A 17,711-nucleotide genomic window follows, 5' to 3' on the forward strand; every position below is an offset into this window, starting at 1 on the left:
GTAGTCGAAAACATAATTCAAAGACATGTTTTGTGAATAAAATAATAACTTAAAATTAAAATAATAAAAATGTGTTACTTTTACTGTAACTTCAATTTTTACTCCATAAAATAATTTACTAGATAAAAGAACTTTTATTTCAGTTAATTTAGCCAAACATATAGAAATATATTTTTATTACAATCAGTTAGGCATGAACATTGGTTATTCATTTAGGTACAAGTTGTTTCTTTCGGATATTGTTTTGTTTTAAAATTAGATCAGTTTCAATATTATAAATTTATGTATGAGTTTTGAGTTGTATCCTTTTGGATCTGGAAGAATTCGGTTTTGATGTATAGAAATCTAAAAATATCTAAATAACCAATATGTCTAAAACGGATTCGGATAGTACATCAAAATAATCATATTATCCAATTCGGTCCATGTCTTTTGAATATAATTAGTTATATTACATGACATCTTAAACATATAGCACTAATTATGAAAAATAAATATCAATATCTTAAACATATAGCACTAGTTATGAAAAATAAATATCGATGTATAAAAATGTAAGAACTAATACCCGCACGGATGTGTGGATCAATATCTAGTCTATTCTATTAATTCTGCAGTATGCCATATTGATAAAAATTGTATCTACCTTTTTAATTTTATAACTTCTTTTTAATATACTTCATTTAACATTCTTGAACCTACTTATAAATCTGAAGGCCATTGAAAATAACCGCAAGTACCTATTACAAATCTAAATGTTCCGTAACCTTCAATTTAATTCCTAAATACACGGAACCCACAACTTCAACTACATTTATTATTTGATGGTTTTAGATATTAATAACTATTTTTCTACGCCAAATGCTGATGATGTTGTCTATTGGGTAAGGAACGAGTTGGGTAAATTGCATTAAATAAGTATATAATAAACACATTATCTATGTAACATTGGAAGTAGTTCGTGTATATAATCTATTAAGGCCTCCATCAGGACTATAATTTATAGATTTGCGTAGGTTTTTCAAAAATATCTTTAATTAAATCTATTCTATTAATTTAGCAGTATAATCAATTGATAATAATTGAATCTAATTTTAAAATACATGGAAACTATAAATATAACTGCAACAACCTATTTTTTAAGAAATATTTTTTCTTAAAGTATTTTTTTAAAAAATATAACTGTTTTTCTTAAAAAATATATGCCAAGATATAACTGCAACAACAACAAAGAAGTTCCATAATGATAAATTCCTATTTTTCTAAGAATGTCATATTTTTTGTATATCAAACACCTTATCATGGAACTTAAACTCTTATTTTAAAGGTCTATCTATATCGAACTCCTTAACATACTAATCTCAATTTCAAGTTTTGTATATTTTTTGCAGCTATATTTATTGGTTCAGAGATATGAAAAAAAAAAGTTAAATATATCCTAGAGAAAATTAAATATTAAGATATATAATTGGCTACAGCCTGAATTTTATTTAAAAGTATATATTTCTTAAAAAATATAAAACAAAAAATATATCCATTATTTGAAGAACGGATCATAAATTTGGTTCAACTATTTGAAAAAATCGATATGCGGATGCGGATTATGAATATTTGATTCAGAGTGGGTGCGGGTTGGTAGATTTTAGATTGCAGGTATCAGTCGATCCGAAAAGTATTTAAAAAATAAAAATAAAAAAGTAAACACTTTTTAAAAATATGACAATTAAAAAACAATTTAAATTTTTTAAAATATACAACTTTTTAATATAAATATATTTTTATATTTTTATCATAATTAAATTAAATAATTATTTCGAAAAAAATTATGATCCTTGAATAATCGCAAAATTAAATGGGGTGTGTGCAGGTACAAATAATTTGTTTGCGGGTTGTACGGATCATATTTTTTTACCAAAACAAAATTGAAATCCGCGAGTTGGCGGGTTCGACTGACGATATACCGGATCAATTTTTAAATTACTATTATCTAATAAAATATATTTTGGTTAAGATTTATACAGAAATATGATTATAAAAAAATACAAATAAATCACAAACAAAAACACAAATATAAGAATTAATCAATACTATTAAAGTTGAAGTATGACTAATTGATAAAAGTCATGTCCAATTAAAAATATAGTGCATCTGAATAATTATATAGATATATTATGTAACTTCTATAATAAAACAGTTTTTTAACTTCCACATTTGTCCAAAACTATTGGATCCTTACGTAATACCTAGCGTAATACACGGGTATAGATATTAGGTGAATATTTTTTTTTAGTTTTTCTGATCCATCAAGATAAATTCAGTTCCAATAAATATTCTTACTAATAAAATAATTGTATAACTACTTCTAAAATACACGTACATTTTATAAAGTCACCCATTAATTTCAAAATATTAGTGATTGACTACTTTCTATATTACAAACTGTCAAATACCTTAGGAAGTCTAATAGATAAAAGTTATATCATTAATAGGAATGAATTATGGTTTAATTAATGTTATTTTAATAAATATTATTTTCACTATACAAATTAATAGGAATGAACTATGGTTTAATTAATGTTTTTTAAACACGGTCTAGATGTTGAATTCGATTACTTTTCGGTGATTGAGTTATTAGATTGACCATGATTAACCATGTAAGTAATTTAATTTAAAGGGCGAATATATTTGTTTGACTCTATAGAATAATATAATACAATTTAGATTCTGACCCACTTTTCAAGAGGAGATACACTTTTTGTTTTACATATTTTTAAAAATTTATTTTTTTATATTTGTATATTTTGATTCATATTTATGTTTTTCTTTGTAATCATATTTGTGTAAAATATTTTCCTTAAATGATTAGTAAAATGTTTTAATTTTATTAAAATAGGTGGACTAAACCCATATCAATAGGTCATTTCTAATTTAATAAAATAGATTATAAGTATATCAAATACTAAGAAAGTAATGTTTAAAAGTTTAGTAATTTTTTAAATTTATATTATCTATATTTCATTTCACATAAAAAGTTAGAGTTGTGATATATAATAAAAATACAATAATATTAAACTTTTCTAAGAAAAAAAAAGACGCTTTTTGATTATAAAAGAATATTGATTGATGTAAAGAATAAGCTTGCTTAATAATTAATAATTACACAATAATTTGGCATAATAATTGAATTAAATTTATAAAACAGTTTTTAAAAATTAAGTGTATTAAATGAAATTAATATACTTACAATATATATTAACATAATATATTAAAAATTAATTTTTCATATTTATAAAAGATTTTGTTCGGTCTTCGGGGCGGTTTGGGGCGGGTTGAATTTGATATTGGTTTTCAGATATAACACTTTAAGAACTATTTAAGTTTAAATAACATGTCTAATAGAGTATGAGACTTTGATTTTTATGTCGATTATGAATCGTTTTTTTGTATGAATATTTTTAATTAATTATGTTAGGTAATTATTAAGAAAATATAAAATGTTGAATAAATTAGGAATAAAGTCTATATGAGTCTGTATGTTTGATGACAAAAAAAAAGGTTTTAAAATAATTTTTGAAATACATATAGCACAAGTGTATAGTTATACAATTCGAGACATTTAATATTTTTTAAAAAATATATTAAATCTATTCTATTACTTCTCCTAACCAATTGATAGCAGTTTGGTCCAAAAATTATTTTTAAAAAAACCTAACTATTTTGTAACTGTTTATATCATATTTTTTTTACTATAAAAATTAAAAGTCTAGCTTTCTAATTAGAATATAAAACAATTCTAATAATATAGCTAAAAATAAATAAAAAATATCAAAATTTATATATTGATTCAACTAATGGTTCAACTGGTTGTCAAATTCTAGGTTTTAGCGGGTTTTCATGGGGTTTACCGAATTATTAGTTATTGACTTTTCTGAAAACTCAAACCGGAACACCGGGTTTACCAGTTCAACCGCGGGTCTGGATCGAGTTTCAAAACACTGGATATAAATCTATAGTTATGTAACATCATAAGTTCAATTCACTTATCAAAATATCTTACTAATAATTTTTTTTTAAAATGCATACACAAATATAATTATAAAAACACAAATATAAAATTGATTTTTAAAAAATAACTAAAAACAAAAAATATACCCGCCCTTTGAAGGGCGGGTCAAAATCTAATATGATATTAAAGTTGAAGTATGCCCCATTGATATTAGTCGTGTCCAACTGTTTTTATAACTTCCATCAGATTATATCATAACTCATATAACTGCCGATTAATGATACAATATTTTGTATAACAGTTGCATAATTAAAGGTACTCGACAGTTAGCTATTGTAGTGGGTCCTGAGTATTTTGGAATTGAAGGGGGAAGTTACAAAATATGTTTACGGGTTAGAAGTAGTTTACAGTTATAGAATTTGATTCATATTTAAAATAGGTCCAATGGTATAAAAGTAATATTACATGTAATTGTAGGGGTTATTGTTAGCAATGATTCTGTATTAATAATATTGATATAAATACAAAAAGTTTAAATATAAAGATTAAATTTTTCAAAAAAATAAAACACAAAATAAACCCACCTTTTGAAAGATGGATCAGAATATGAACTTAAATCTATTTTTTTTTTGTTTAGAAATTGCGGGTTCGTGGGAGAGGATCATTTAAAATATATTTAGGAAGCCAAAACATAGATAATAAAACTATCATTTAGATATGATGATTACAAAAAACTTAATAAAATCTTTTAATCAGTACAAATCATTCTATTAATAGCAGTGTGCCCTATTAGTAAATGTTGTGTCCATTTTTAAATTTTTATAACTGGTCTTTAATCAATTCTATTAATACACATTAGATTAATTTAGTAACTGCCAAACTGCCAAATTCTAGGCCCTTTAATACACGTTGGATTAATTTTTGGCTGGGCCAAATTCGAACTCACTACTAATCCACCATTTAACGATTTGTTTCCTAATTTTTGGAAGGTTATGAGTATTTTATTTGGGATGGGTGCGGTTTGGTAGATTTTGGATTGCTGGTACCCGCCGACTCGAAAAATATTTAGCAATAAAAATAAAAAGAAAAGTAAACACTTTTCAAAAATATAATAATTTTAAATTTTAATAATATATAATTTTTATTATAAATTATTTTTTATATTTTTATAATAATTAAATTAAATAACTATTTTTAAAAAATTTATAACCCGTGATAACCGTAAAATTAAATAAGGCAGATTCCGGTACAAATTATTGTTTGCGGGTTGTGCGGGTCATATTTTTGACCAAAACAAAAATGAAACCCGTGGGTTGGCATGTTCGACCCCAGCCCTAACCGAACGTATACATGATTCATTTTTAAGTTGCTATTATTTAATAAAATATATTTTGATTAAGATTTATACACAAAGAAAACACAAATATGAAAAAAATAAATTAAAAAAAAAATATCCGCCCTTTAAAGGGCAGGTCAGAATCTAATGTAACTATTAAAGTGTGTACAAATCTGAGAAGTTAACGATATAGACCTAGTGGTACATTGGTATTTGTAAATGGATTGTGGATGAACCTGGGTTCGATGCTCATCAATTGCTATTTTTTTTTTCATCAAAAACAAACTTTATTATTCTAACTCTCCAGGGGCTAGCTATATTAGCAAGCTAAACAGGAGTATCAACGTAAACAGAAGCAACAGTATCAGACCGAGTACGGGCTCCTTTCGCAAGCAAATCCGCACGGTGGTTCATACCACGCAGTAGAAACGATATAGAAAAACCATCAAACACTTTAGAGAGAATCTAGATTTCTTCTAATTTCACCTTCATGGAAGGCCATTCTTCTTCTCTTTGTATCAGTTTTAGAAGTTGCAGGCAATCAGTTTCAAAGTGCATCGTGCTATATCCCTTGCCCTTCATCATCTCCATGGCCCATATCAGTCCTTTAGCTTCAGCGTGTAGTGGTGACGAGGCGTTGCCATCATTCCTTACTCCGATCAAGATCTTGCGATCATCGCGAAGGAGAACGAAGCCCAGCCCCGCCTTCTTGTCCGCATGAGTCCACGATGCATTCACTTGGCACCGTAGTCGGTGGCTTGACACTCGCGGTTCTTCTCTTCCTGCTGGGCCGTTCTCTTCCTCCAGGACTTCTTCTTCCGCAGCCGGGATGATCTAGGCCATCTTCCAATTATTGGTTTCTGCAATCGCCAGTTGCAGCGTATCTAAAGGGGAAGTCTCCATTCCATTAAAGAGTTTATTGTTTCTGCTCTGCCAGATATACCAGAGCATATGCTGAATAACCCAAAAATTAACGATACTTAATAGCTGGTTTTTGTATTTAAGTTCAAAATTTAGGTACGGAATTTAAATCAGTGTTCGATTTAGGTATAAAATCGCATTTACTTTTTTCAAGTATACGAACGAATTTAAATCAGTGTTCGATTTGTTTTTGACGACATTCCCGACCTCTGGTCAAAAATTTATGACCACTTTCTGATCATTGTGAATTTCTGACAGGAGTTTTTTTGACGATTGTATATGGTCACAAAATGGTCAAAATATGGTGTTTCTGACCACTTTCTAATGAAACTAAAGGTCAGAAACCGAACTATTTCTTGTAGTGTGTTCAAGATTTATATTGTGTAACTCTGAAAGTTTAAAATGTGATTATCTCTTTATAACGTTGCTGGAAGGTCAAGTTTGTTTTAGTGAGTTTACAAACTTAAAAAAAAAAACATTCTTGGATTTTTTTTTAATTTTTGGTAAAACATTCTTGGATTACAAATATACAATAACAAAGTCTTCAAGAAATTTAAAATCTGAGCCTTTTACAAAAGCTATTAAGAAGTAGGAACCATGAACTCAACAACAATGGTATCTTCCACATAACCACCAATCTTCTCCTTCACCAACTCCTCGTTCACCTCAACTTCTCCAAGATCCTTAAAATACGCAACCGATGCAATCGAGAAACCCTTTGCTCTCGCCGGAGAGAAGTTTTCTCCCACAGTGATCTCATGAGACTTCTCCTTAACCACTTCCATAATCTCCTTCTTGGCCTCCTCGGTGACGTTCTCTTTCACCTTCAGCAACGTCACTTTCCCAACAGAACCTGCAGGAGGTTTCAAGATTCCGGGGGCTTGATGGGCGATCCAGTCAACGGACATGATATCTTCCCATATCGGCATGGTTGCCTCTACGACGCGAAGGTGGTCGGGATGTGCGACGTACGCGCTGAGATCTTCCTTGGATCTGTACCGGCTGTGGAGGACGTGAGTGAAGGCGGACGCGGATCTGAGACGGTGGATAGGAGCGGCGGAGATGTAAAGAACTTGGTCGATGGTGGCGAGGCTGTTGAGGCCGTCGACCATGGCGTCGATCTTGTCGGAGTCGACGTCGTCTTTGACCTTGAAAAGGACGATGTGCTCGATCATCTGAGACATGGCAGCGTAGTGAAGGGAAAGGAAGCGGAGGTTAAAATATTAAGAATCTCTAGTCAAGATAGTCCACAGAATTGAAGAACCAGATATCGTTACTATAAAATATACCAGTGATTTTTAGGGGTTAGGCTCCGGATTCGTATGTTATACTTTTACATAAATTTATAAATTATTATATGATCTTAACAAATAAAATATGTTAAATATGAAAATAAAAATATATTAAAATGATATTTTCTGATCATTTTTTATAGTGGTTAGTGACCGTAGTGCATTACTTTGTTTAAAGTTGTTTAGTTCAAAGTGTAATACCATAAGTGGTTGTTACTAATCGATTTAATAAAAATAGAATAAATAACTGGTAGTCATAGCAAAATTAATTTAGTTGGAATTTAAACATAAAACAAAGTTATGTTTTATATAGAGAATATACTTATATTATAAAATCACTATATATAAACTATAACACTTTTACTAATATATTTAGTTCAAATAATAGAAAGATGGAATACGTTTCAAATTTTATAAATTTTATAAAAAATAAGGATGAAGTGTCAATTTTTGGTGAAATAACTGGTGAGTATCTAATATATATATTTTAAAATTACCATGTTGACTTTTAAAATATAGAGGTGTGAGTTGTATGTGTTACTTTGGTTTCAAGGTCTCTCAAAAGATGTATCTTAAAATATAAAATTATTTTCTATATTATTTTTGTTATAATGGAAGATTTTGTGTGTGTTCATAACGAAATTTTTGTTTGTCCATCCTTATTTAGAATATCAACGAATCTTAATATGAATCTAAATATGTTTTTTATCTAAAAACTATAAATGGTATTTAAACTCATCTATTTAATGGACAACTTCTATTTTAACCAGAATGGAACAACTTCACCAAATTTTCGTAGTAAAAAGTTAATTTGTTTATTAGTAAATGAGATGTTAGCATCTATAACGATCATGAGAAAGATAATTTCTAACTATCTGTGACATTCGGACTTGCTGACTTCTTGCATAGTAATAGTTTTAACAATAAATGGTTAGTGTGGTGCAAAGGATTAATGGTGAGGGTGGTGTGTAAATTACATCAATTTTAAATAACTTTAGCAACCATGCAACGTTTTTAAATTTTTCTCAGATTGGAAGTAATGATTCTTTTTTTAGTTAAGTTTTAAGAGTATATTAATCATGTTTACGGTTTTTAAAATGTAAATACGGGTAGCATGCATCATGATCAGGGAAGTTATTGGTTTCCTTACACAGTGTAACATGGGAAGATACCATAGAGTTTATGTGTCAATACCAATAGACCAAATGTTAGTCTTTTGGACTTGAATCGCCATCAATTAGTAAACATTATTAGAGTGGGATGAGTGGAATTTCTAGATTGATTATATGACAGTTACGTCGATTTCGTTAAAGAAGGAGAATCATAGAGGCTATATTCTCCATTGTCAACATCAAACACAAAAACCTATAAACCAGTGTTTTAACACCCGACCCAGACATTGAACCGGACGATTTACCGGATCTCTGGATCATTAGGTCAACCGTGGATGAACCATGGTTTAGTAAATGAATTAGTTTTATTATATAATAATATATTAGCTATGAAAATAAATATATAAAAACTAAAGTTAATATTTTAAATATTTTCAAACATAAAGTAATAGTTTGGATATGTATCTATTTTATGTTTAATTTTTTTGAAAATACTTAATTTTATTTTTATTTGACATACAAAATATTAAGAAATAGTTTAAAGTATTTTAAAAAAATATGTAACATAAGAGTTACGAAATCTAAAAAAAATCAAGACATAAAATTCATAATAAATTAAATTAAAACATCATTGTAATAAATTGTTAATAACAAAAATAAAGTAACACCTAATCATAATTAATACCAAAACACATTAAATAAAGTTAAGAAAAAAACTCAACTTTATTAGTATAGATTATTAAAAGGAAAATGCCACATGGCATTTTTCCCCCCAAGGAGATAAAAAACTCAACTTTATTAGTATAGATAATATATTAGCTATGAAAATAAATATATAAAAGTAAAGTTAATATTTTAAATATTTTCAAACATAAAGTAATAGTTTGGATATGTATCTATTTTATGTTTATTTTTTTTGAAAATACTTAACTTTAGTTTCCATTTTTGTATTTTTATTTGACATACAAAATATTAAGAAATAGTTTAAATTATTTTTTAAAAAATATGTAACATAAGAGTTACGAAATCTAAAAAAAAATCAAGACATAAAATTCATAATAAATTAAACTTCCAATCCAAAATTAAAACATCATTGTAATAAATAAAGTAACACCTAATCATAATTAACACCAAAACACATTAAATAAAGTTAAGAAAATATTTTAATTATTAAAAGGAAAATGCCACATAGTATTTTCCCCCCAAGGAGATAAAAAACTCAATTTTATTAGTATAGATATGATTATATATATATATAATTTCAAAATCTTACAAACTAGATAACCCAATTATTGAGAAAAAAAAGATAACCCAATTATATCGGTCTTAGTGAATTGACATCGCTTCAAATCATTCTCATCAGCCTCTTACAATATATTTATATCATAATCTAAACTCTGATATGACTATAAACTCAATAAATTATTTATTGATATTTATTGTGTGTTTTTCTATAAAATTACAAAAAGAATTTTATAAATACAAACTAATTTCTAATAATAGAACTTCTCAAAATTTATATTCATTTTATTATATTTAAATTTTTAAAAGACGTGTAAATCCTTTATATTGGTTAACAATACTTCACATTAAAATAGCAGAATTTTCTATTCTAAATATTTTATAACTTAAAACTTTTGCTTAAGTTTTTTATAATGTGATAACTAAACCCGAATGGATAACTAAACCCGAATGGATAATATCCGAACCCGAATAGATATTTGAAGATAGCCGAACATTTATTCTGATATATGTTATTCAAATTTATGTGTAATATATTATTTTGTTTATATATTTTGAGAAATTTAAAGTATATAATGAATTTAAATGGGTTATCCAAACCTGAACAACCCCGCAAAGATATGAATTGAATTCGAACAAAAATTTAGAAATATATGAATGTAATTGAAATCTTTGACCCCGAAAACCCGAAACCCAAGCAGACCTAAACCAAATCCGAATGGGTACCCGTACGCCCACCCCTAATTCACAATCTATTTTTTTTTCTTTAAAACACACATCAAACATATAATTAACAGTATTTTATACGTACTATTATATAAATAATCACATATATTATATTTTCAATAATCCCATATATTGAAAACATTTTTAATAATGGTTATTGGAAAATATTTTAGTAAAAATATTTTTTTGAATATATGTATATTTTAAATCAACTTTAAATTATTATTTTGATTTAAAATATGTATATAAAGTTTAAATTTTGTTCTATTATTATTTTAGACAAATGATATTTTTAAATAATTAGATTAATTTATTTTTCGTATATTTTAAAGTTGACACAAATAGATAATTTCTCATAATATAATAGATTTTTAATTTTTTTTAGTAACATAAATTCATTATTTTCTTAATATAGTGATATCTATGTTTCCAAACAATATAAATTTTTTTATACTGCTATTCATGTTTCTAAACAAATCTATTTTTTTAAACTGATATTTATGTTTCTAAGTAAACTTACTTTTTAAACTGCTATCCAAGTTTCAAAACAAATATTTTTTAAAAATTGTTATCTATATTTTCAAACAAACCTAATTTGTACTTCAGTTTTAATAATATAGATTAAACGTGATTTGTAAGCTTTCATAACAGAATATTAAGATATTTATTACGATTTGATGATTGCTTTACAGTAGGAAAGGTTTTGTAATTTTATTGAATTCATTAAACACCTAAATTATTAGTTTAGATTCGATGGTCCAAAAATATTTTTTTTTTATATATGGTTAGTTAAGATTATAACTATTCATTTGTTTTTATACATTTAGGATGTTTAAATAAGGATATTTGTATATAGAAATTGAAACTGATGATACCAAATCCGCGGACTTATGGTGATATTAACGGATTGGGGTAGCAATTTGTTTTGGGTTAGCCAATGTATAAAATGACGGTGTCTAAGTTAGTGGCATAAACTTGTAATTTTGGAAGAAAAATCAAAGATGTTTTTTATTTGTATTCATGTTCTAATAGTTTAGATAGTTATTTGGTGTTAATTGTTTTTGTTAATTATTGCAAAATTGATGGTAAAAACTTTGGCACGTGATTTTAGATTTTTAGTTTCCCAATATTATATACAGCAATTGATGAAAATTTGAGAATGTGATGCATGAAAGAGTAGAGCATTAAAGAAAAAACAGATGAAACATATGTTTATGGAATTGAGAGATATAAATGAAGTTATTGGGTAAATAAATTTTAGTGGGCTTGTTATTTTTTATTGTAAGAGACGTGAAAGCCTAATAATAATTAGTGAAAGTGTTGATTAAATATTAGTGGCATTCCATAGTAATTATTTAGGAAAATTGAGGATTAAATATCAAATGTACTTCAGTTTTAATAGTTTAGATACAAAGACAAAAAGAGAAAACCAAAAGAAAATGATGGTCTCAAATCAAATCCTCATTCCAAGGTGATTTGTACATTTACCTAATTGTGTTTTTGTTTGTGCGTACGTGTCTGATAACATCACACGTGTACATACTATCACCTCAACTACATATGTATATTCACCTCAACTACATATGACGTAAAAAGAGTTTAAAACTAATTAATTATGACTCATAATTTTTGATTAAATTTTTACTAAATATTTTTTATTAAAATAGAAATTCAAATATGTAGTTGAGGTGAATATACATATGGATTAATTTTATGCTACTGAAATAACTAAATGAACTTATCATTAAGTAATTTTTATCTTTTCCTATTTTATTAAATTATTATCAAAATTAGCTAAATTTTCATGTTTAACATATTTCCTAAAAAGAGCTATTTTTAAGAATTTTCAAACTTAAAACAGATTTAACAATATTAAATTTGCATATTGCTACCATAAATTATTTTGAACAAAATCCAAATTTAAAATCAATAATAAAATATTTTGAAAATTAAAATCTATATATGCTAAAATTTAAATATCTTTAAATTACTTATAGATAAATATGAAATGTTTGTAACTGAATATATTTTAATATAACTAAATTTCGTCTAAAATTATATATATATATATATATATATATATATAAAATTCTAAATTATATATTTAGCCATTTTCTGTTACTATCAATTATTTACAGTATAATTTAACACTAATATTTAAATATTATTGAATTATTTGTAAAATATATTTAGTTTTAACAACCGAATGTTTTTTTCCAACCTTGCATAGGATCAATATCTAATCAAAATAGTTAAAGTATTATAACATTTGGAAAATAATTTTGTGCTAAGATTAAAATTATTTAAATATATTAGTAGGTCACTATTTGTTGAAGGATTAGTAAAACGCATGAATCACTTTTTTTACAGCACATAAACTATTTGATTATGATGTTTATTAAAATTTTAAAATACGATAACTATTTAAAATAATAACAGATAAATATTTAAATAATATTCATTTCATAAAATAAAAACAAGTCCACGCGGATCGAGCTTCAGTAAACTTCATTAAAATAGTAATGATTTGTCAAATGCATGGCCAAAAGATAAAAAGGTTTTCCTATAAATGTTAGTTCTATTTTGGTACGTTATGTTAGATATGTCATTGTAAAATCACAAAACGTTCTAAATTCTCTTTCTAGACCACACTCTCTGCCTTCTTACTAAAACAATCACCATGAGTTTTGTATCCGGCCGGTGGTTTTGGCTCCCGCCACCGCCGGTCCGGCTTCCTTTTTTCTATTTTCTGTTCTGCATGTTGATATCGGAGGGAAGGGACTTTCGGGTCCAATTTTCTTTCGCTTCCCTCGGCTCCGGGATGATGAAGCGCTTACCGTTTTTCATCGCCGGCATTTTAGCTTCCGGCCTCGCATCTCCCTCTCGATGGATGGCTGGCGATTGACTCTTGGGCCGTGTCGTCTCCTCTTTGATGGTGGTCGCCGGTTTAGTTTCCTAGGAAGTGCTCGCACTGCAACTAGGTCTGATTTGGAGTTTGGTGGCCAAGCGTGGATGAGATCTCGATTCAATGAATCGATGGATGCTCTTTAAGCGTTGGCGTGTGATGTCGAACTTGAATTCCTTTACTTCTAACGTTTGTTGTCGGAAGTGGAGTTCGGTGTTCTTGGGAATTCCCGGCGGTGGTTCCGGAGGGCAATTGTCTCGTGCGGTTTCAGTGACGACTTTCGCTAGGATTTGAAGACGGTGGCTAGTGTACCGGTGGAGCAACGGACGTAGGCCTTGGCGGTGATTTCCGGTCATCGAAGTTGGTGGCTATGTACCCTCGACACGCGTTCCCCCTTCTTGCCGTGTTGTAATACGTGGAGCGGCGAGTATTGGGTTAGTTTTGTTTGGGCCTGTTTGTGTAAGACGGCCTGTTTAGAATGTTTGTTTATCTTTGTTTTGGACTCGGTTTTTTGAGCCCATTTGTTCTTGGTTTTTTCTACCTTTGGGCTTTAATAAATTATCAGACGGCAAAAAAAAAAAATCACAAAACGTTCTTTCAGAAAAAACCATAAAACGTAAAAATAACTCTGTAGGTTCAAAAATATAATGTTTCATCAGTCAATTTATTAAAAACTAAATTCGAAATTAGATTTATTCTTCGATCAATGTTGTACATGATAACTTGACATCGTATTCTAAAGTAAACCTTTAAGTGACGTATAAACGAATAAATAGTGCACGGATGGGTGTAAGTTTATAATTTCAATCATAAGATCCGCTACGTCCTCATGTAACATTATTGAAATTTGAATTTTTTTTTTGCCAAGAAAAAGGTGGTTTCACCTCTTTGCCGCGAACTCAAAAATTGTAAATAGTCCTTTTCACTGTGAATTGAACCCGGGTGACGGAAATTACAGCCGTAGTCCTTTTACCACTAGGCCAACTCAACGTTGGTTTGAAATTTGAATAAACTATAGCAAAAATAACATTTTATTATTCAAAAGACATAGCAATAAATCGAAAAGAAATAAAACAATGAGAAAATGAATTATTAAATTATCTATAGTATGTCGTCTTCTTACCACTCTATATATCGATATAATTCTATACAATTCGTTTTTTTTTTTTTGAACAACTAAAAATTTTTATAGAAAAGGCCTCAGGCCCATGATGAGATCACATTAAAGAGACAGGCTTTGGCTAAGCAGTCAACAGGCCCATTGTTTTCTCTTGAGACAAATGAAAAACAGCAAAAATCAAAGGATGACGATAGTGATTCGATATCCGCAAGAACTCCATAGAGATTTTGTGGTTTGATAACCGAATCTATCGCTCTGATGAGCGACAGAGAGTCTGAGCGTAGCCAGATTTTTGAGATGCCAAGGTGAAGAGCATGAGAGAGAGCTTCCCGTACTGCTAACCCTTCGGCCAAGATCACCGATGAGACGCGTTGTTGATATTGGTATCCTTCCGTCATGCGCAGTAAGGTAGGCGAGTCGAAGATCCAAGCAAGTCCCGCAGCCGCTGTCTCCTTCTTCCAAGCCGCATCAGTGTTGCATGTTACGGTGCCAGGAGGGATTCGCGGTGGTCTTCGTTGAATCTGAGTCGTCGGTATCGATTTCTTCACAGTGGATTGCGCAATCGACCATTCCCTAGCATCGATTAGAGCTTTTGTAGTGGTGATCGATGCAGAAGCGGGGCGGTTCTCGAAGACTAGCCGGTTTCTCGTGGTCCATATATTCCAACATACCCAAGAGAAGAGATCCCCCGTGATCCCGCAAGGAGGAAGGCATGTCCATTTGATGGCGTCTAGGAGGGCCTCGGTGAAGGAGGGGAGTAGCTCCGGTTTAAATTCTGCAGCGATGGGAATCAGATTCCAGACTTGCTTGGCAAAGGAACAGTGCAGGAAGATATGTTCTGTAGTCTCGATCATACCACAGTGAGCACAATTGGAATTTTGGAGCATTCCTCTTTTCATCAAATTCTCTCCCGTAGGCAGACCGCCTTGTATTGCTTTCCAAAGGAAAAGGTGAAGCTTGGGGGCTGTGGAAACGTTCCATACTGAACGATACCAATTGAAAGGAGGAGGAGCTACAACCAGTTGTGCTGAGTTCTGTTTTGCAATGGCTGATGCGTATCCTGTCTTTGTAGAGTAATGGCCCGTAGAGGAAGCGTACCAAATGTAAGAATCTCTTGCTCCAGTCTTACTTGGCTTTAAGGCAAAGATTGCCTCAGCGAGATCTGGTAGAATGCTAAGAACTCTTTCTCTATTCCACTCGCAGGAACCTCTAATAAGAAGATCAGAGACGTAGAGATCGCTATCTCCTTCCCTTAGAGGTCCGTAGGGGACGCAACCAGAAGAGGTTGAGATCCAAGAGTCTGACCACACTTTGATCTCTGTCCCGTCTCCTATGACTCTTCCGAGCTCTGTCACTAGAAGATCACGCCCTGCCAGTATACCCGTCCAGCCGTGTGAGGCTCCCTTCTTAGTTTTTACTTTAAGTAGGGGAGCTTTGTGGCAGTACTTCCCCAAGAGAATTCGGGCTAGCAGACAGTCAGGATTGGTAAGCATGCGCCAGGGAAGTTTTGCCAGAAGCGAGACGTTAAAAGTTTGTACGTCTTTGAAACCCAGACCGCCCAGCCCTTTGGGTAAGGTAAGCTTCTCCCATGCAATCCAACACATCTTCTTTTTACCCGTGTTTGAGTCCCACCAGAACCGCAATAACGCTGACTGAATCAAATTGCACAATCCTACAGGTAGCAGGAAGCACGTCATAGCGAAAGAAGGGATGGCCGATAAAACTGATTTGAGCATAGTTAATTTCCCAGCAGATGAGAGGAATCTGGTGGACCAGCTGACTGCCTTGAGTTTGATCTTCTCCACAATGGAGGAGAACAAGTCCTTCTTCTTTCGTCCAAATAACTCCGGGAGACCTAGGTACTTACCAACTCCCCCCTCCTTTGTGATAGCTAGGATGTTTTTAACTTCGTTTCGTGTTGCTGCTGTAGTCTTTGCTGCAAAGGAGATGGACGATTTGTCGGTGTTTATCCTTTGGCCCGAAGCTGCTTCGTAGAGTGTTAATATCTCCTTCAGGGTTGTAACACTGCGCCTATCAGTTGGGATGAAAAACATGGTGTCATCCGCAAACAGTAAGTGGTTTAGGCTAGGACTGTTTTTTGCGATTTTTACACCTGGTAATCTTCCATCTTTTTGCGCTTTAGAACATAAGCCTGACAAAACTTCACTGCACAGGATGAACAAATACGGGGACAGAGGGTCACCCTGTCTGATTCCCCGTTGAGGTATCACTCCTCCCAGCACCGAGTCATTTATCAGGAAGGCGTATGATACAGACGTCACACACTTCATAATCAAGGTAACAAACTTGTCGTTAAAACCCAGTGTAGTGAGAACCTGTTTGATGAAACTCCATTCTAGCCTATCGTAGGCCTTGCTCATATCCGATTTAACTGCCATTGATCCTCTCTTCTTTGATTTTGTCGTTTTCAGGTAATGTAGGAGCTCATGTGTGATCAGCACGTTATCAGAGATGGCTCGACCAGGTATAAAGGCTGACTGATTCTCAGAGATAGCGTAGTGTAGAATAGGTTTTAGCCGTAGCGATAGGAGTTTGGATATGACCTTGTAGTAGACATTGCATAAGGCAATAGGCCGGTAGTCCGCAACTGAAACCGGACTTGGAATCTTCGGGATCAGTCTTATATGAGTAGCGTTTATTGATTGCGGTAGGGAGCCATGCCTAAAGAAAGCTTGTATTTCACTTGTCATTGCAGGCCCCGTTATGTCCCAGTTGGATTGAAAAAAACAGGCTGAGAACCCATCCGGGCCTGGAGCCTTGTCCGGGTGGATGGAGAAAAGGGCCTTTCTAATCTCTTCCGGGGACGGGATCTCAGTAAGCATATCATTTTGAGTTTCTGTAATTTTTTCCTCCAGGGCGCTCTGAACGGTATCGGTGCTGTCATTTGCAGACGATGTGAAGATTTCAGAGAAGTATGCTGACACCACCCGAGCAATCTGCTCTTCCTCATAAACCAGGTCGCCGTTGGCAGCTTGGATGACAGAGAAGCGATTTCGAGCTTTCCTACCCTTTGCAGAGGCATGGAAAAAC

At 31.1% G+C, this 17,711-nt stretch overlaps 1 protein-coding gene across 1 annotated transcript; it reads right to left on the reverse strand.

Annotated features, from left to right (window-relative positions):
- Positions 1 to 6,726: 6,726 nt before the first annotated feature.
- LOC108819527 (stress-response A/B barrel domain-containing protein DABB1) lies at positions 6,727 to 7,558 on the reverse strand. Its single transcript, XM_018592582.2, has one exon. The coding sequence runs from the start codon at positions 7,445 to 7,447 to the stop codon at positions 6,845 to 6,847; it is 603 nt and encodes a 200-aa protein (XP_018448084.1). The 5' UTR covers positions 7,448 to 7,558; the 3' UTR covers positions 6,727 to 6,844.
- Between the last annotated feature and the right edge of the window lie 10,153 nt (positions 7,559 to 17,711).

This window comes from Raphanus sativus, chromosome 8, assembly GCF_000801105.2.
Source record: "Raphanus sativus cultivar WK10039 chromosome 8, ASM80110v3, whole genome shotgun sequence".
Taxonomy (NCBI): Eukaryota; Viridiplantae; Streptophyta; class Magnoliopsida; order Brassicales; family Brassicaceae; genus Raphanus; species Raphanus sativus.